Source organism: Trachypithecus francoisi, unplaced genomic scaffold, assembly GCF_009764315.1.
Source record: "Trachypithecus francoisi isolate TF-2019V2 unplaced genomic scaffold, Tfra_2.0 Lachesis_group15, whole genome shotgun sequence".
Taxonomy (NCBI): Eukaryota; Metazoa; Chordata; class Mammalia; order Primates; family Cercopithecidae; genus Trachypithecus; species Trachypithecus francoisi.
In genome coordinates this window covers 52,635,185-52,656,679 of record NW_022681460.1, presented here as the reverse complement: position 1 = coordinate 52,656,679, position 21,495 = coordinate 52,635,185, and the positions used below count along the sequence as shown (strand labels likewise).

The 21,495-nt window shown below is 42.8% G+C and overlaps 1 protein-coding gene across 1 annotated transcript in view; it reads right to left on the bottom strand.

The window, feature by feature from the left end:
- Window positions 1–21,495, bottom strand: part of FOXO3 (forkhead box O3) — a 125,509-nt gene that overhangs the window by 14,700 nt on the left and 89,314 nt on the right. Inside the window, 6 exon segments of the mRNA XM_033234789.1 lie at window positions 4,923–5,895; window positions 5,897–5,949; window positions 5,952–5,990; window positions 5,993–6,088; window positions 6,091–6,105; window positions 6,108–6,357. Of these exon segments, the coding sequence (XP_033090680.1) occupies window positions 4,957–5,895; window positions 5,897–5,949; window positions 5,952–5,990; window positions 5,993–6,088; window positions 6,091–6,105; window positions 6,108–6,357 (1,392 nt within the window). The 3' untranslated portion in view covers window positions 4,923–4,956.

Genomic DNA, 21,495 nt, shown 5'->3' with positions numbered 1-21,495 from the left:
ATGACTATCTTGAGGATCTAGTATTCCAAGAAACATTTTGAGAAACATTGACTTATAGGACCTCTAAATACTAATTTGCAAAACACATTTTAAATTCATTTTAGTTTCTGAAACTTTAAAATTCAAAACAATTTGGAGGACTGGGGAAAGCAATACTTTGAAATTCAATGAACACATCAGCAAAACTAGGGTGAAGCAGGTGGTGTCTCTTGCAAGGTAGAGAATCTCCATCTTGGGATGCAAGTCCAGTAAATATGTGTCTCCAAGTCAGGGAAGAGAAAGCAGTCCGCAAACATTCTCCCACTGGGCCCAAGGTCAAGGAGGACCTCCAGGAGGCAATCTCTCCAGCAACGGCAAAGAAGCAGGTCCCAGAAAGCCCCCTTCTCCCATCTCCAAATAGAAAGGTAAGCCTGTGAGAAGCACAGGTGGCCCCTGGGGGAAGACTACTGATAGAAAATGTTGTTTACAAGATGCTGCTAAGCATTATGAACACTCTAAGTTATAAGAATAATTCTGGTGATTTTCACCCTGTTTGTTTATGTTCTACATGAGCTCTCTGGACAGAAGAGACCTTCCAGAAAGCTGTTTATAAACACAACTGCTTGAAGGAGGAGCCACTCAGGCTCTGTCTCCATGCTGAGCAGGCTGGCCAGAGGTGAAAACAGGTGCATTTTATAAAACCAACAAGCCCAGGAAGAGCAGCCTTCATGCTAAACATCACTGCTTTCCAGGAAAAAACAGTGTATGTAGCGAGTATACCAGCCTCTGCAAAGAAAACCCCTTTTTATGGCCATATCAATTTTCTCTTGCGCTCATTGACACAAAAAAGATCCCAAAATTCTCTCCCTGAATGACAGTTCAGACTTTTGGCTTTTTTAAAAAGGTAAGAATAAAGATCCGTGAAGACACAGAATTCTTCATGCTAGCATACTATAACCAGATTATAGTCACAAGTACAAATAACAGAGTATATTCTCCATGTAATTCATAACAGATTCATATTTATCAGATATTACATTCCCTAAAACAGAAATATCTACATCAATCAAAAACACGACATAGCTAGTCTATATTACCTGTATTTGGTTAGAGTTAGTTCTATCCCCAACATAAATTTTAAAGACATACTAGAATCACAGCATTCAAACATCAGTCAAACAAGCATCAAATATTTACTCCTTTTGGGAAGTAGCCTACATGTAAATTCTAAACAGCTTCCAATACTGCAGCCTGCTGATGCCACGCTAGTACACCACTATTTCTTTCCAGCTCCATATCATAACACAGACCTCACCAGGTCCATTTCACAGACAAAATGTTAGGGTTCAAGTTTAAAATTATACATACCATGCACCTTTAAAACTTGATGAGGCTGTCTTCTTTTGACAAATGAGAAACCTAATGTTCTATGAGATTGAGTGATGTGGCAGAGACAAGAAGAGAACTACCCCTCCCTCTCCCTCTGGGCTTTTGCTGGTGGATGTTTCCCAGTCTTTATCATAAAGTACTTTAAATATTGGGCTGCTCCCTAATGGTGTCTCCAAATGTCAAAAGATGAAGATGAATGAAAGTCCGTGAATGCAGGCGTCTTTGTTATCAAATTAAGGTGAGATTGAAACTCCTTTCCCTCAGAGAGGACACATGTCAAACTCAAGAGGGCTGACCGGAAGCTCGAGCTTACAGCACCACACCAGCTCATGACCATCTCTGCCACCAACTGTAAACATGTGCACCAAGCTTTATGAACACCTGAGAGAACACAGTGCCCTTCACGACCCAGCAGCCAGCCCTCCAAAAAAAAATATCGCTATTTTTTCTTTTCCAGATAGACCTAAGGGTCAAAGGATTCTACCCGTGGTCTAAAATGAATGACCTGTGTGAAACACCCAGCCCTCCAGAGAAGCATCTTGCCACAGCTCCTCAGCAAGACTGCCTGTCAACTGAGCAGACCGCTCCACTAACACAAGGAGGTTCAGACTCAGCATCACATGACCTTCTGTGAGCAAGCCAGGAAGTCAATCTGGAGAAACACTAAGAAAAAGTTCAACCAAGAAAGTTATTAGAGAGCAACTCTTGGGAAGCTGGGACACTTAATTTGAGAGCAGTGGGGTGTCACAGTCTGACCTCAGCCCCATTCTGTGAACTGAGGAGAGTCTTCAATGAAGTGACAGTCACAGTTAAGTTTTAAAGTAAAAAATACACTTCCGGTTGCATGTGCTCCTGGCTGCTGAAATGAACAATGGATTCCAAGGCAAAAATGGAAATCCTAAACCAGAAACTAGATCCCCTCACAGCCCCCACTGCCCTTTGGATGGTTCTTTAAATGCTCTGTGATCATACTGAGCTAGTCTACTTTCAGGAAAATTTGGTGACTTTTCATTTTTAGCTGAAGAAATATCTTCTCAAAACAACCTCCCCCAAAATATTCTGAGGCAAAGATGACACTAAGGCTCCATTAGGATATAATAATGAAATGCATTATTCTCAATGCAATAATTTATTATCAAAATCATAGTTCACCAGATAACCTTAAAAAATCTAAGTATTTAAATCTCCCTTAGTTTTTTGTACAATCCTTTAGAATTACACACATACGAGAAAGATCTGCTGTTCAACCAAAAGGGAAGCCAACACTTGAAAAATTAGACAAAAACTGATGCCTTTTCTTCTGAACACATTTTTTCCAATTAACTAGAAAGTGGTCTCCTTACAATCACACTCAAATTAAAACTTATTCGTGTCTTTAAAAGCCTATTCTTAAAGGAAGACAAACCATTTATTCTTTTAAAAGCCAAATATCTACATTTCTAAAGACAAATCTTGCATATTCTTTTTCTTAAAGGAAGACAAACTGGTCTTCTAAACGCCAAATATCTACATTTCTAAAGTCAAATCTCCGCCAGCCCAAGTTCTGGTATGGCACTGAACTGGCTGGCATGGAAGTACTGTCACCCTACTTAGCTTCCATTACAGTCTTTTCACCATCTCAAGGGGTATTAAATGACTGAAATCAGATATCTGAGTTCCATTAGGGGTCTCTTATGCCTGAGAAAGTTGAGAGGCTTTAGCATCACAACACTCTTAACATTCTCCATTCTGCAACTACCCATGAGCTGGAGTGAGCTCGCCACAGGAGACCCTTGTAAGTCCTTCATCACGGTGGAGGGTTAAACGAGGCTCAAGTTTTTACGGCTTTGAATTCCCTTGCTTTTTACACCACTTAAAGAAGCCTGTAAGTAGCTTGCTGAGACTGAAACAAAACAAAGCAAAAGGGCTGGGGCACAGAACAGAACCAGTTAACAACCGGGTGGCCAGTGATGCAAACCTGTTGTAGAAGATCCCAGTGTTCATCTTACTTCTTGAGGAGGAGAGTTTTTAGGGAAAACTTGTCTATTATCTGCTACTTTGACTCCAGTTCAGAGCACTCCCCGTCCCCCATTTTTTTTTAACCAGTTAGAGAGAATAAGGAAGAACTACTATGGGGGTTCAAGTCATTTAAGAAATGAATCTAGCTCTGTAACCTTGGGCAAACTATTTAACCTCTCTGGGCTACCTGGTTGCCCATTTGTCAGTATACCTAGTTACATGGTACATATTTCAACCCCACTGCAGTTTTCAAAGCACTTTCACATGCTTTAGTGCATTTGATTCTTGTAATAACCCTGTGAAGTAATGGGGGCTATTATCCTCATTTTATAAAACTGGAATTTGAGACTCGAGAGACCTAAGACATACCCATGGTGGTAGCAAGAAAGTGGTAGAAGTGGGCCTGAACCTCAATTCCTGATTTCAATCAAATGCTTTTCTTACCACATCACACTGCCTGATCTTTGTGGTTCCAAGAACATTAAAATGCCACAATTGAAAAAAATCTCCATCACCATTCACAACCTGTGTCACTCTATGTTTGGAAACTGCTGACATCATTTATAGTTTGGGGAACAAGCAGAAGAACACGAGTAAGTACTCCCTCACACAAACACTTGTGCTTTCAACTTAATTTCTTGGCTTTTTTCCAAGAGATAGGTTCTTGCTCTACTGCCTAGGATGAAGTGCAGTGGCATGATCATGGCTCACTGTAGCCTCAAACTCCTGGGCTCAAGGGATTCTCCTGAGAAGCAGGGGCTACAGGTGTGTCCCACCATGCCCAGCTAATTTTTTAAGTTTTCTGTAGAGATGGAGTCTTGCTATGTTGCCCATGCTGGTCTCTATGACTCCCGGCCTCAAGCAATTCCTGCTTCAGTCTCCCATAGTTTTGGGATTATAGGCATGAGATACTGTGCCTGGCCTCTTACTTTTTTAAAGGCTTAGCTCTTGAATGCTAGCTAATAAAGATGCTTAGTACTTAGATAAAGATTAACAGATTTTGCTTGTTAGAAATATTCATATATGAAAAAGTCTAGAATACATATTCTGCAGGTAAATTAGAAGCACCTGCCAATCATTACTTTACAAGGAACCAAAGATGAAGAACCTGTAACACTGAAGATTGACAAAAGCAGTGATGGACCAGAAAGTTTTTCTAGGAAAGCCCTTTGGCCGGGGTCCTTAACCCTGAAATATGACCATCCCTCTCCTTCTCTTCTATTCTCATCCATCCATCAAGTAGGGCAACCTGCGTCACAGGCCAGTGAGGACAACTGGATGCAAAAACGAATGCGATCTCTGAATGTGTATGTGTTCTCTTCACTAGCAGTAAATTTCTGAACTATCAGCAAACTGTGGGGAAGGGCACCTGACAGACCTATTTGGTTTGCAGGTAAAACCCTGAGATGGAACTGGCTGGGAGCCATATTATGTGCACCACTGCTCCATGGTTCTCAATGTGGAATGAAATTCAAAGTAAAGAGAAGACAGGCTCCCCCAGAGATCGCTCCTGATCCCCATATTGTTATTTTTATTCCATAGCATTGGGCACTGACCTGCTTTGCCCACTTCCCCTTCCTCAGTGATCCTTCAGCCTGGCACCCAGCTCTGAGATGAGGCCTGCTTAGCACCAGTGAAGTTCCCCACGTTCAAACCAACAACATTCTGTGTGGAGATGAGGGAATCAAAGTTAAAATCCAACCCATCAGCATCCATGAGTTCGCTACGGATAATGGACTCCATGTCACATTCCAAGCTCCCATTGAACATGTCCAGGTCCAAGTCGCTGGGGAACTTCTCATGGCCCATGACGGGCAGGTTTGCACTAGTTGAGTACAAGGAGGAGCCTGAGAGAGAGTCCGAGAGGGTTTGCATAGACTGGCTGACAGGAGACTGCTGCTGGTGTTTGGCTGACCCAAGGCTGCTGGACTCACTCAAGCCCATGTTGCTGACAGAATTCGACAAGGCACGGCTGCCACCAAGAGCGCCCTGGGTTTGGTGCTGGTGGTGGAGCAAGTTCTGATTGACCAAACTTCCCTGGTTAGGCTGGGCAGCAAAGGACATCATTGGGTCATTGCGAAGCATCACGTTCCGGCGGGAATTCTGGGCAGACACAGCGGTGCTGGCCTGAGACATCAAGGGGTCCGACTGTGTCATCATGACATCGCTGTGGCTAAGTGAGTCCGAAGTGAGCAGGTCCTGGAGTGTCTGGTTACCATAGTGTGACATGGAAGAGAAGGTAGCTGGCTTGTTCTCTTGGATGGTCTGCATGGGAGACTGGCGTAGGGAGTTCAGAGATGAAGGTCCAAACACCGTGCTGTTGAAGGAGCTGGTTGGGGAGCCCAGGCCCGAGCCCTTGGTGGTGTATGGGAAGCTAGAGCTCCGCTGCATGAGTCCCCCAGTGGGTGATGGCTGGGATGGCGGGAGCGTGATGTTATCCAGCAGGTCATCCATGAGGTTTTCAGTCAGCCCATCATTCAGATTCATGGTGCCTGCCATGTCAGTCAGCCGTGGCAGTTCCACCGTGCACGGCTTGTTCACTGAAGGTGACAGGCTGGCTGAGCTGCTGTAGAGCATGGGCGAGAGAGGCGCATCGTCATCCTGAACTTCATCCAACTCTGTGCTTGCCATGATGGGCGACAGGCGGCCACTGACTGTGCTGGCGTTAGAATTGGTGCGTGAACGGAAGTCCGTCCACGCATCCAGCTCATCACTGCTGCGTGACGTGGGGCTGCCAGGCCACTTGGAGAGCTGAGAGGGACTGTCGTCAGCTGATTCAGGGGCTGTCTGCAGGGCTGCCTTCTTCTTGGCTGCGCGGCCACGGCTCTTGGTATACTTGTTGCTGTTGTCCATGGAGACAGCCCGCCGTCGGGGGGCTTTTCCGCTCTTCCCCCCATCCGGGTTGATGATCCACCAAGAGCTCTTGCCAGTTCCCTCATTCTGGACCCGCATGAATCGACTATGCAGCGACAGGTTGTGCCGGATGGAGTTCTGCAGGGAGAAGAGAAAACAGAGTATGAACCAGAATGGTCCAAAACAGAGCACCCAGATGATATAGTAACTCAAACTCCTCATTTATTTTTTATTTTATTTTTTTGAGACAAAGTCTCACTCTGCTGCCCATGCTGGAATGCAGTGGTGCAGCCTCAATCTCCTGGGCTGAAGAGATCCTGAAGCACCTGTAACTAGGACTATAGGCGCATGCCACCACACCTGGTTAATTTTTATATTTTTTGTACAGATGGGGTTTTCCATGTTACCCAGGCTGGTCTCAAACTCCTAGACTCAAGAGATCCTCCCACTTCGGCCTCCCAAAGTGCTAGGATTGTAGGCATGAACCACGGTGCTGGCCAACTCCTCATTTTTTAAAGCTGCCTCAATTTCAAAGGTTAAAAAAAATCCACCCTAATTCAAAAAGACAAATATCTGCATGACCCTCTTTGGGAATAAAATGACATGTTAAATGGCAGTTTTCATATCTAGGGGGGAGGGAGATGATTTCACGTCCAAGAGATGCTGGGAATAGATAAGCTCACTGATAGTAGTTTTCCCCAAATTCCTAGGTTTACTGGCCTTTCTGTAATTATATTGCCCATATTGAAGTTCACACTTGGAATTTACTACCACACGCCTCTGTCCCCTGCACTTTCCAACAAACTTCCCCTGCTCTCTAAGTGTAATTAATCACTTGGTTGGAGGGTTGCTTTATTTTTTCATGGTCCCCTCCTCCACTAGTATAGAGGCACAACATCTACCTTTTCTTAACTACTTCTATGAATTAAGAACAGATGAGAATTTTTACCGGACCTTTCTATGACTCCATCTCATCCTGCCAGATTTCACACCTTAGCATGTAACTCTTGCAGACACAAGAACTGTAGAGCAGGATTTGCCAGGTTGATTAGAGAAGTAGGCAAGTCTTCCATTCAGAAGAATTCAATTATATAGATACTTGCCTGTCAAGTTAGTGTGGGCTGAGCATAGTAACTTCCTTAGAAAGAGTACAGTATGAAAAGGAGGGAAAAGAACAACTTTAGAGTGGAGAAACTGACAAACACTATTTCAGTCAGGTGATCAGGGTCAGTATCTACAAGGAAAAGATGAGCTGATAATGTGTACCCTTGATATGACATGATGAGAATGGCACCTTCTGTGGTCTGCCTTCCAAAGCCCATAACCTAGTCTAAACATGAGAAAGACATCAGACAAATTTCAATTAAGGGACATTTACAAAATACCTATTCAGTACTTCTCAAAATGGTCATAGCCAAGAAGAGCCTAAGGAGCCTAAGGATATATGATGGCTAAAGGTAATATGGTATGCTGGATGGAATCCTGGAACAAAAAAAGAACATTAGGTAAAAATGAAAGAAATCTGAAGAAAGTATGAACTTAATAATAATATATCCATACTGATTCATCAGTTGTGACAAATGTCACATACTATAAGATGTTAACCACAGAGGAAACTTGGTATTAGGTGTATGGAAACTCTCTACTATCTGTGCAACTTTTTTATAAATTTAAAAGTATCCTAAAATAAAATATGTAATTAAAGAGTAGGGCAAAATATCCTCAAAACTCTAGTGACTGCACCCATCTTGCAAGAATTCTCCTCCTGGCTTGGCAGATACACCCAGTTGACAGTGATGACCCAGATTCAGTCCTATCTCTGCCACTGACCAACCATGTGACCCTGAACAAATCGAATCTGTCTGCAACAACTGCAGTTCCCCACCTTCATTATGGCTATAATCATATCCAAACCATCTCTGACAGGGATGACGTAAGGATGATACATGATAATATACTTCAGAAGCCAGTCATGCTATGAAGTCAGGGTGTTCTTACTGCTATTATAAAACACAGAGTCCACGGTGGAGGGAGTTCATGGCCTGCAGCAGGCTCATTCTAATCTGTAAAATGCCTCATGTGCGGTAAAAGGGAGGAGTTGATCAATCTGTATGCGCCACATCTGGAACAGTATCTGCAGGCTAGATGAGTTTTTATTTGCAAATTAAAGATAAAATATATTGCCTGATGCAACTGTCCATATATTAAATACAGACAATCCTAAAAGTTATACATACATATTTGTTTAAATTGGCAATCACCAACTATATTTATGTAGAAGATACAAATACATGTTTCTGCCAGAATGTTCCCCCCTCCACCCATCCAAGACAGAGTCTCGCTCTGTCGCCCGGGCTGGAGTGCAATGGCTTGATCTCGGCTCACTGCAACCTCCGTCTCCGGGGTTCAAGTGATTCTCCCACCTCAGCCTCCCAAGTAGCTGGGATTACAGGTGCGTGCCACCACACCCAGCTAATATTTGTATTTTTTATTTTTTTTTTTGAGATGGAGTCTCGCTCTGTTGCCCAGGCTGGAGTGCAGTGGTGCGATCTCGGCTCACTGCAAGCTGCGCCTCCCGGGTTCACGCCATTCTCCTGCCTCAGCCTCCTGGAGTAGCTGGGACTAAAGGCACACACCGCCATGCCCAGCTAATTTTTTGTATTTTTAGTAGAGACGAGGTTTCACCGTGTTCGCCATGATTAGTCTCCATCTCCTGACCTCGTGACCCACCTGCCTTGGACTCCCAAAGTGCTGGGATTACAGGCGTGAGCCACCACACCCGGCCTAATTTTTGTATTTTAACTGGAGACAGGGTTTCACTATGTTGGCCAGGCTGGTCTCAAACTCCTGACCTCAAGTGATCCGCCTGCCTCAGCCTCCCCAAGTGCTGGGATTACAGGCATGAGCCACCGTGACCAGCCCAGAATGTTTTTAAAACACAGAATGTCAGTAGGATTTTACCGTAATAACCCAAAATACTGTTTCACAAGTAGGAAGGGCCTGTAGTTCAGGATAGGCAATAAGCATTAGCAATCATGGGTCATAAGTTGGCATTTCTACGTAAACTGCATTTGAGAGAAGAACATAAGCAACATGCTGAGTATCTGATGAAGCAAATGTTGCCCAGGAGACTATATATCCTGATTCCTTTTACTTTTATGGTTTTTAAAAAGTATAATGGCATTTCTACTAACGGTCCAGATACTACACTTTTTAAAAAGTAAAACAATTTCTCTATGCAATAGGTATGAAGCACGCTCTCAACATGCACTCTGCAGGGTTCAGAACGCAGCCAAGTATAGGCGGATCTACAATTCAGGTGACTAGATATATTAAATAAAAACAAACTCAAGCTTCGAAGTGAAAAAAACAGGGAGGTCCCGAGGCTATGTGGAAATGTGGACACCTACCCTAAGTACTCCCACTCTGTCCAGCCCCCTCTGCGTTAGATTCTGGAAGGAGATCACACCAACACACAGAATTAGAATGACCAATCAAGTATTCAGCTATCCCCCCTTTAAAAAGCATTTAGGGAACAACATTTTAAAATGTACTTTAGCTTCACCAATTCCAACTCAACTGAGAAAAAGTGTGAAACATTTCACAGAACTGCAAAATGCCCCACATTTATTTTCTGATGGCCATCTATCACTACAATTCTAACCTCCAACAACGTATGCGTATAGTTTTATAAAATTAAAAGCTACACAGGGTTAAAATCTGGACACAGATATTAAGCTTCTATAAGGGCATATGGTAAAAAGGGGCTGGAACACCCACATCCAGGGCCATAACCACAGGGTGTTGGGGTGGGACCATGGAGACTGCCCACCCACCCAAATCCCTAATTGCAAAGATGAAGAAATGAGAGCCTGCCAGATTACAGCACTGTCAGTTACTGAGCCAGAGTATTTTAGATTCATTGTCTCTAATTCTCATAATAAACCTGCAAGAATTAGTGTATCAGTGCCCTAATTTTAAATACGAAGACTCAGGCTGAGAGATATTAAATAACTTAATGCAAGGTCCCACAGCTAGTGTTCACAAGAGGCAAAACTGACACTGGGTTTCCTAAACTCCAATCCACTGCTTTTTCTACAACCCTTCATATAGGCCTCTTACCAAATTATGCAGAAGTCACCATTTAATCTATTTGGGCTAACAGTTAAAGAGATTATCTAAAGAATCATTTAACATTTAAGAAAGAAGAGGAATATAAAGCACAATCTTATTATTTTGTTTATGAAATCGTTATGGGTATTTATTTGGTGGGTCCTTCCTTAAAAAAAAAAATTTTTTTTAAGATTTTTAAAAACAAAGTCTGAGCCAGGCACAGTGCTTGATGCCTGTAATTCCAGCACTTTGGGACGCTGAGGCAGACGGCTCGCTTGAGCTCAGGAGTTCAAGATTAGCCTGGGCAACATGGCAAAACCCTGTCTCTACAAAAGATACAAAAATTAGCTAGGTGTGGTGGCATGTACCTGTAGTCACAGCTACTGGTGAAGCTGAGGTGGGAGGATCACTTGTGCCTGGCAGGCTGAGGCTGCAGTGAGCTGTGAATGCACCACTGCACTCCAGCCTGGGCGACACAGCAAGGCCCTTCTAAAAAAAAAAAAAAAAAACCCAAAAAACAAACAAAAAAAGTCTTTCAGAAGAGGAAACCTCAAACTATAACCTTACTCTATAGGACTTACTTGTCTTTCTTTAGTAAAGTGGCCACGACAGCATTCATTCTAAAGAGGACAGTGGTTACCATACAAACCAATGATGGCCAGGCGTGGCGGCCTAGCACTAGGTGTAATCCTAGCACTTTGGGAGGCCAAGTGGGGGTGGATCACCTGAGGGCAGGAGTTTGAGACCAGACTGGCCAAGGTGGCGAAACCCTATCTCTACTAAAAATACAAAAATTAGCCAGGCATGGTGGTGCATGGCTGTAATCCCAGCTACTTGGGAGGCTGAAGCAGGAGAATTGCTTGAACCTGGGAGGCGGAGGTTGGAGTGAGCTGAGATCGCACCACCGCACTCTAGCCTGGGTGACAGAGTGAGACTCCGTCTCAAAAAAACACAACCCCCCCCCTGCCCCCCCCGCCAATACCAATATTAACTACTCTCAGATTCTGAAACAAAGGCCAACTTATTAAATAGATGATTAGCTTCAATGGCCAATCTTTGCTTGACTCTCAGTTTAGAGGTTTCTTAGTCACAGAATGCATTCCCTGGAGCCTATTATCTACAGAAAGTTCAGACAGGTTTTTCCAGTTACATTACTAAGTCAACACAAACAAAAACTGTGCCACCATCAGTCTCATAGTCCCCAATCTCAGCAGCCTTCTATTCATACAGGGTGGCCAGTCTTCCATTGACAAAATCCATAATCTGAAAGTAGGGCGTTGACAAAGGCCAACAAATATGGCTCATCTGTCCATTTCTAGTTCAAATGCCCAGTCACCCCTCAAAGTCAGATGCCAGAAATGCATTCTACTGTTTTCCTCACAGGTCATGATTCCAATTATAGTTATCCTTTGTTATACACAGGGGACTGGTTCCAGGACCATCTGCATATAACTAAACCTGTGCATACTCTACTCTATAGTCAGCCCCGCAAGAAGAAACTCACTTAAAACAGACAACTCCCCCAGGCCCTCATATGGGTTTCACATGCCGGGAATGCTGTGTTTGGTTGAAAAAGAGTTCTGTGTAAGTGGACCCGTGCAATTCAAACCTGCATTGTTCAAGGCTCAACTGTACTAACTTCTCTATTTAAATGTTGGTAAAGCAGGAAAGGTAAATAAATAGATGCCAGATAAAATACCAGAACTCCAATGTTTCCCCACTTCTTCCCTGATATCAAAAATTAATGGTGATGCGATTTCTGTAAGATTTCAAATGTCCTTCCTGCCACCTCAATCCCAGGAAAACTATCATTACAAATATTCTATGGGTTTTCACTAATTCATATTATCACCTTACCAAATAGTCTAAATTTCTAAGATTTTACATTACTTTTGGGATTGGGAGCCGAAGATAAAAAAGGAGTGGTCTGACAGAACGAGAATCATTTTTCTAATCACTTCTAAATACACATTTTGCTATACCCTTTGAGGCAGGCCAATGGTAACTTGCTGAAGAACTAGGGATGTGCCTTCCTTAAGGCTAAGACAGTAAAGTACATAATAACCAAGACACCTACTGCTGGAGCTCAGGCCACTGTCACAGTTACTCCCTAAAGAGGCTAAGAAGCTACTGTGACCCCCAAACCCAAAATCATGTGATTTAAATCCAGTACTTTGAGATCAAGATTTTGATGAAATTACAAGAAAGAAACATCTCTAGGCAAAGACTTCAGCTTCAGGGACAAAAGGACCAGCTTGCCCGCAACGTGGGCCTAAAGGTTTAAAGAACTCTTAAAACAACTCTCTCACAACATGTCTACAGAAAGTGCAGTGGTAAGAATACTCTTCATTTCATTTTTATGTCCATCTTCTCTTTCACTAAACGATTTACACTGAAGGAAGCCCTGCACTGGGGCAGAAACCCATTAGGTGTAATCAGTTAGAGAACTGGCAATCAGTGGCATAACCCTTCCAGGAGGCACGTGCAGCAGGTGTGTGAAGGAGGCAGCATGATGGAATTCACATTTCACAGTCCTGCTGCCTAGAGATTCCTTTGTTTGGTCCACCTTGAAGAAATCAGCGTAAAGATGACTGCGCCTAGCAGAATCTAGCAATTATTTTTCTTGTTATAATGAAGACCATTTTCTAATGCAAGATACAATTATTGCTAATACTGAAGTATCCATGATCTCTAATACATGCTAACTGGTTGTGAACACACATGGACCCCAAACAGATTAGATTAGGTGTCAGAGAGAAGCTTCCTGAAATGAAAAGTATTCCACCAATAATTTATAAAGGGGATAATTCCCACAGGCAGGATAAAAACATTCTTTGACTATCTCTTGGATCTTTGGGAAGATTAAATAAAGCTCTGCATGCAAACTACTCAGTGAAGTGCCAAGTACAAAAGCAGCTCCCAACAACTGTTAGATCCCACACGGAAGCAGTGACATCATAAATGTTAACTTACTGTTTTCCGAGCATCATATACTTTAAGCCAAAAGGTTCCAGGGCAGCCCCTTCCAGGAAAGGATTTCAAATTTTTAAAAAGCATTTCAGAGGTGCCGTGCCAGTCAGAAGTGACTGGTAATTTCTTAAATGTTGTGCCCTACGTCCACTTCAGCCCTTCCAAACCATGTTTACCTTGTGGAGACTGTCCACGCACCCAGAAACCAGCTGCAAGTGCTTCCCCTGGAACACAGAGAGGGTTTTTGTCTGGAAGCAACATGTGGTATCAATTTATCTTTCTCAGCAATGGCAACAAGAAATCTGCTCACTTTAAAAATAAAAAGTGAGTTGTGTAATTTAACTCGTAAAAGCCCCTGCTTTTTTTTTTTTTTTTTTAAAGACAACCCCCTCTCCTCTCTCTTTTTTTTTGAGGTGAGGTGGGGTGGGAGGAGGACTGTCTAGAGCAGCAAAATGAGTTATGGTTATCTCCAAAGCCAGGCCCACTACTTCCCCCCAGGCCGACTACAGGCGTCTCCTGGTCCTTACAAGGAATTTCAGGGGAAAGCACTGGAAAGGACTGTCTTTCAATTCAGTGCTCACCCACTTTGTGTAAAGGACCAGCATTTCAAATGGGTCTTACTGCTTGACTTGTGGGCACTGACAATTCAGAATGAGGTTGCCAAATGCCTGAATTCTAACATATGCATCTGCTGAACCACAGATGACAAAGGTTTTGTGAACAGCCCAATGGAACCACGAGTCACAGGAAGACCCATAGGTCTGTGTGCCACAGGAGAGCACTGCAAACAGACAGCTCCAGGAGCAGGCCCGGGTGGGCGCCTTCAGTGTATAATGACGGGCTTTTTCAAAGGCAGTCCTCTGGGAGAGGCCCTCAATTTCCCTTCAGTAGCAGTTCTTCACCCTGCCTATTAGAATCACCTGGGGAGACTTTAAACACTCATCCCAGTCTCAGAGGTTTTGATTCAATAGATGGGGTAAGGCCTGGATATAGGTACATTTTTAAAGCTCCCCAGATTATTCTAATGTGCAATTAGGGCCAAGAACCATTGGCCTTTCCCCTTTATATTTCCACTGACTGAGGATCTGATTCCAATCTAATGATTCCCAGTCTCCTAGATCTGGTAACATAGCACAGTAATGTCCTTTAAGTTCAAGTTTCCACCACTGAGAAGATAAGCATGAGAACTGGGATGAGAGTTAAAGCTGTGATTTTATGTGCAGAATAAAGCTAGGGCAATTTTATTTTATTTTATTTTAGGTAACTGAGGTCCAGATCTGCTTTTCTTTTGAAAATCACGAGGTGAGGGGAAAGATCCTTGACCTTACCCTGCTTTGGGGACAGTCACCTCATTCTGCTCTGTGATGCTTCTCCACCCAGCATGCATAGGCATGGAGAGAAAGAAGGCATGTGGACTTTCACAAAACTAGGAATTGATATAGCTGAAGAAGGAAGGAATGGAACACTAACTGATCCTTGTAATTTTCTTAGATACTGCTAGAATCTAGTTTTAAGCTGCCTACTCCCTTCTGCTAGATTTTATCTACTTTGGGACTAAGATGTTGTTCAAAAGCAGGTACAGAAAGTATGACAGCATAAAAATGTATCTGAGATCAGATAGAGTTATTTATAATACCAGCTATCATGGCCAAAACTAAATCTTTCAGATTGAGAAGAAAACATAAACTTTCATATAAAAGATTGCACAAACAACCTTATATGTATATCTAGCTCCACTCTACTCTTGCCTAAAACTTAAAAAGTTTAAACCATTAAGGAACTTAAAAATAAAAAAAAAAAGATGATGCTCTAAAGTAAACATTGTTGGGAACTTGGCTGAGTAATTAAATTTCCAGTTAGAAACAAGATTTCCCGTTAAACTGCTGACGATAACCCTCTACCCACAGAGATGGCCTTTGGAAACTAACATTTAAGTTTTCAAGCAGCAAGCAAGCGACGGGTTCTGGTCCCTCATAAGAAAGAATAAAATAATCAACTGGTGATCAGAATAATGAATCAATTTTCTATCCAAACAAAATAAGACATATGAGGCTTTCCCAAGGGGAGGAAGGGCTGGGTACACAATTTATCCTGCCCACAACTGAAAAAGAAATCCTAGATAGGAAGAAAGTTCTCTTAAATAGCATGAAAGATGACTACCACTATACTCCGCACACAGTTCTGTTGGGTTTTCTAGGGTGGATTTTATTTTCATATTAATTATTATTATTTTTTTTTAGTAATCTTCTTTTCAAGCTCTTCCACAGCTGTTTCTGCTCTTGGAGGGCAAGAGGGAACATTCCATTCCTCACAGCCAAACCTGCACTTCCGGCACACAGAGAACCCTGGCAGTCTTGCAACCTCTGCCCACACCCACTCCCTGCAGCATCCTGCCCCTCCCCACAAACACTCCTATTTCCAGCCCCAGGTCCCTCTCCCCATAGACTGAGGAAGAAGCACCTAAAGGCGTGCAGTCAGCGAGATGACAGTCCCAGAAAGTAGGTTAAAGCTGCAGCATTTGGATGCCCCTGTTCTCTTTCTCCAAGCTTTTCCTGTGATGTTATTGAATCTGTTTCCCCTTCCCACAAAGTGCTCAGCAAACACATGCTACTGTAACTCTCTTTTAAAACCATGCTCAAATTAGCCACACAAAATGGTTGCCTCAAAGAGTTAACAGTCATGAAGTTATAAAAGCCATAAAGTGGAACAGAAATACTTTTATTATTAATATTCACTTAGCTTAAACAAAATAAGGCTGCACCTTTTTCCAGTTTGAAAACTTACTGTGTGTGGAAATTGAATAAAAAGGGCACAGGAAACATGCATCCAAAACTCAGGAGCACATCCAGGAGTTTAGCATCACTTTCATGACATACGACAAGCAATCAGGGCAGGAAGCTCAGTAAAAATGCAATAGCTGGGGAACATGGAGAGGGCCAGGAAACCTTCTGTCTATGAAACAGGCAGCCCCAACTTCACAGTCGCAGACCCTGAGGACCAGAGAGGCACAGGGCCACACCTGAATCCAATCAGCTCCTAAGTGTCAACAGAGCAGAGACAGACTCACATCACCTGGCCTTGAGGTGTAAAACACCACCCAGAAAGAGAACGTTAGTACCAATGTCTGGATCAGCACACGAATAGCAAAGATAAAATGTAGGGTGCAGTCTGGCTCTTTAAACCAGATACCATGTCGTATTATAGCTTTAGCACCCGGCAGAGGGCCTGGTACACAGCAGGGGTTCAAAAAATAGTATTTGTTTAACCACTGAATTAATGGGAAGGGGGCAGCAGCCACAAAATAGACCTGAATTATACTTTAACATGAGATGTGATAAAACATGAGACCAAAGAATGTCCTACACGAGTGAAGATGGAAGTAAGCTTCCATTGAAAATAAAGTGTGAAGTAGCATCTAGGTTGTTCTCAGGTTGAAAAGTCTCATCATAAGTGTTAACTTCAATTATACAGCCCAATTTCCAAAAACCTGAAAATATATACCAACAAGTAGGCTTTATGGTCTCTAGAATAAGAGATGGAAAGAAGGGCTAACTGATAGGGTGTGTGCTACTCGGTGGAGCAAGGCCTTAGGAGGCATTTAAGGTCCATCCACGGTGAAGAGCCGGCTCTGCACCTGTCGTGGGATGCCACGGAGCCCCCATTACTTGGTAATTCAGTTGGCTCAGAGTCCCGGGCACACTCAAAACCACAGATAACACATTCTGGTTCTAAAGTCTCCTCTACACAAGCACCTAGGTAACAAGAGAAACCCCAAATCGAGTCTACTTCACCTATAGTCTGAAGGAAATTCATGTATGTGGTGCCTACCAGGGCCAATGCTCTGTGCTTGACAAATCTAATCTTATTTTATTTTCACAACAAGCCTGTCAGGTGTAAACTGAGGTGCAGAAAGGTTAAGCAATTTGTCTAGTGGTTGGTGGTGCTAGAAATCAAGCCTGAGGCTAACTTCGAAAGTGAAGTTCTCACCACTACACTGTGTGTTTCCTTCTGAAGTTACCAAACTGACCAAGGAGGGAGGCACCACTAACAAGTGACCAAGGAATAAGAAGCTTTAATGACTGCAAAATCTGTGTGATTCAATTAAATGTTCAGCATGTGGTCCCTAGGTTTATGAAAGGGATGGAAAATGTGGAAAAATGATAAGACGTGAAGCAAGCCTTTTGGAGCCAGATCTGCCCATCTGCTAAAACTAATTTTTTAGAAATGACACTTTTTCTCAGACAGACCTCCAAGGGACACTACTATCATGTCCTAACCTAAACTGGGATCACTATTTTGGGGAACGCCCAAATATTACTATAGCCATAAATTGAACTTCTACATATTCAGGCTTTCCTTGGTGGCACATCTGGAGGCTTCTGTGTTCTGGGAGAATTAGCCTGTGACTATGTCAAGCCAGTATTACCTAGCTGTCCCTGGCAGGCCTATTCAGGCCCTAAAACAGCTAGCACTATGTTATGGATCGTCAAGCCAGAAATATTAAGCAAATGTCTGCTAGTGCCCGACCCTTGCTATTATGAGGCTTAATCTGAAACAAGGACTCAGCTCTATACTATTTAAAACATGTAATTAGTTTATTATTGAGCCAGAAAAGATGAGCTTGCTCTAAAACTATGTGAATCTTAAAATATGATGCCTTTTGCCTGCCAACTGACAACATGATCAGGATACTTCTGTTTAACCTCAATCAAAAACTCCGGTAGAAAACTGCTTTAAGGTTACATATGCCTACTATTTTATTATTTGTCTTCTGGCATCAAAACCTGCAGAAACAAATCACTGACAATGCAGGCACATTACAGGGATGGATGTGGAGGTGCTGAGTGGGTGAGTTAAACAGCTTGAGAGTTTGACATCTGAAATCCAGGAAAACTGCTTTTCTGTTCTTAGTTTACAATCCCTTCCTTCACATGAAATTTACTGGCTTTAGCGTCACACATACAAACACAACTGTTTCTAGCTCTTCAGATGTTATGGCTCAGAAAAACCGTTCCTTTTTGTCTTGTTATTTCAAGAGCAACTGATTTCTTTTTGGTAGCTCTGAAATATATGCCAGTGTGTGGGCACAGTCACACAGCTACGCACAGGCCCACACCCTGGAAAGATTGGAAGGAGTGGAGACACATTTTTCAGCTAGGAAAGGAAAAAGTTTTGGCTAGTATTTATAAAACAGACAAGTGTGCATGCATTTGGAAGCAGGCTATCTTCCAAGTGTCAATGTTAATTATCCTAATAGTCACTGTAAATCAAGGTGTTACCAGTGAAAGAAGCAGAGAAAGTAAGTAAATGCTACACAACAATTGTTTTGTTTGGCTACTGCAAACAAAACAACTGATGTATTTTTTTCTGTATGGAAATAAAGAGCACAATGCAGTCAATTCTATAAAATAACTTGGGCTAATAGTACCTATTAGCCCTCCACACCTCACTGAAGTTCAGCTCTGATGAGGAGCCTCCTGAGGAACTGCCTTCTCTAACCTATAACCTCATTTGCATATGCAGTATTTCACTGTACTGGTTTTGCAAGATTTTTTTTCTTGTTCAAAACCACAGGATGCAAAAGTGGCTGATGACCAATATAATGATATTGTGAAATGCTGACCAAGTCAACCATTTATTCCACGACACTCCTGGGTGCTAATTACACACACAGATGGGCATCAGAAAGCTCAAAAGTTCACAAAAAAAGATCAAATAAAGAAAGGACATTTCCAGTAACTAAAGAACCAGGCACTGATTGTATTTTTCTGAAAAAGCATCCACTGAGCCACTCAGATACCCATGTATTCTAACTTTAAATCTGGGGTGTTCCCAAGTGTGTAAGTTAATTATTAGTACTACCCCCAAACTATGATGAATGAAGCAGATTGAATGCACACGAGATAAAATCGTAGTTTTTCTAAAGGCCATAACAGAAATGCAGTATTTTATGTACTAGGCTCTAATCTACTTCATGTACATGCTAGATAAACTTGAAAGCACTTAAGAAACTGGAAATACAAGCATCAGTAGTGTAATATCTATCACCCAAACGGCAGGAGAAATAGTATTAACTGGCAAGGATAGTCATACAAGAGACTATAAAAGCTGAACACACAGTAGAAATAGAAAATTCCTATAACTGGGTGGTGCCTCAGGGGCTAAAAGAATGCAGGAAACAGTTCTTTTAGACCCTGCTTGTGGCAGAGGTGGCTGGAGGAGACAGAAAAGCCTAAGAGGGAGGGGTCAGAATATGACGGAGAGTTGGAGGGTGAGCCCACTCCTCAACCAGCACGTGTCCCTGTGCTCCAGGGCTCACTGGTCCCCCCCATACTAGCCATCAGTGACTCTAAGGGCATTCCTGAGGATGCAGGACCCCTGACCTTATAACTACCTCCTTGGTTAAGACTGAGTTGGCAGGGTCAGCCCTTGGATTATCTCCCCAAACATTCTGGAACCTTTTAACTTGGTCCTCCTGAAATTTCCAGCCCTTTCCCTTTAGTCAGGTTTTTCATTTGCTAATGGGAACAGTGTGTGTGGGCTCATAATACAAACAGGTACTAGGTCTTTCCCTAAGGATTAACAAATCATTAAATATATGGGGGCCATTGAGAGTAATCCCTTCGCATCAAGACAAGGGAGGAAAAATATGAAGAAACAGATGTTTCTTGAGTCATTTTCAGGTTCAAAGTAACACACAACGAACGTCAAGTAACACAACTCTCTGAGGCATTATGTGGAATGACAGTACCCTGTATTAGCTGTTTCTCTAGACACAAGTTCATCGGATCCTTTCAAACAGCTATAACCTAAGGAGTTTTCTGAAGAAAGGCAGCTGAGTCCTGGTATTAATCTGTGGATGGAAAGGGAAGTAGGGGCCGAGCGCTGTGGCTCACACCTGTAATCCCAGCACTTTAGGAGGCAGAGGCAGGCAAATGACTTGAGCCTGGGAAGTGGAGGTTGCCATGAGCCAAGATCACGTCACTGCATTCCAGCTTGGGCAACACAGTGAGACCCCCATCTCAAAAAAAAATAAAAGGCTGAGGGTGGTGGTGAAGTAGGGGTATCAGCTGCTTGTAAGGTTAACAAATCCATATTTGAAGAACAAATTGCCAGGCGTTTCTTGTGTTACTGAATGTCTTTGCTTTGTCAAGCAAAGTACTAATGGGTCTTTGTTCCAGACTATCTTTCAAGGTAGGGCTACCTTTCATCTGCACAGTGAGCAGCCTTGAAAGGTAGTCATAGTGTCTCCCTCCAGAGCAAAGCGCAGACATACTTATTGCCTATTACAAATGATTTAGGATCCCTAAACTCAAGGTTCCTGCACAACCCACTACATGTGCAGCCATCAACCTGGGCCTATCTATGTCAACTCTATGGGATTTGGGGGCAAGGAAGAACCAATGCAAAATAAGCTATTGCTCATGCTGGCTGCTATGTCATGAGAGAATAACAGATCCCTTTGCCTCTGACCCAAGAGTTTGGCGTCTGGTAGGGGCAAATCTGAGACACTTGTAGTCCTTTTTTTTTTTAAAGGGATAGATAGGTTCCCACTCTATTACCCAGGCTGGAATGCACTGGAGTGTAGTGATATAACCATAGTCCATTGCAGCCTTGAGCTTCTGGACTCAAGTGATCCTCCTACCTCAGCTTCCTGAGAAGCTGGAACCAGAGGTGTGCACCACCACACTTGACTAATTTTTTAATTTTTTTGTAGAGATGGAGTCTCACTATGTTGTCCAAGCTGGTCTCAAACTTCCAGCCTCAAGCGAACCTCCCACCTAAGCCTTGCAAAATGCTGGGACTACAGATGTGAGCCACTGTGCCTGGCCACTTTGCCATTCTTCACAGTCCACTGCTTTAGCTTGTGAACTGATTATTTCCTTAACCACGAAAGATAAAATTGGGCAATGATCATCTCTAGCCATCTTTCTTCTCTTCTCCTATATAAAATAAGAAGGAATACAAGATAATAGGATGAGAAAGGAAAAGCAAGAGAGGCAGACAGACGCACATGGCTCCAGCACTTTGAATGCTCTGACCTGGCTCTGCCAACGACCCTTAGGGCTTTATGACAATAAACCATTAATCAAAGGGAACAGGGGTGAGAAGATCCCCAGAGAGTCATTTTCAGTGTTTCATTTGCATCAGTCACCATCTTTTTCAGCTGTTACTCAACGTTGTGGTTTGCTT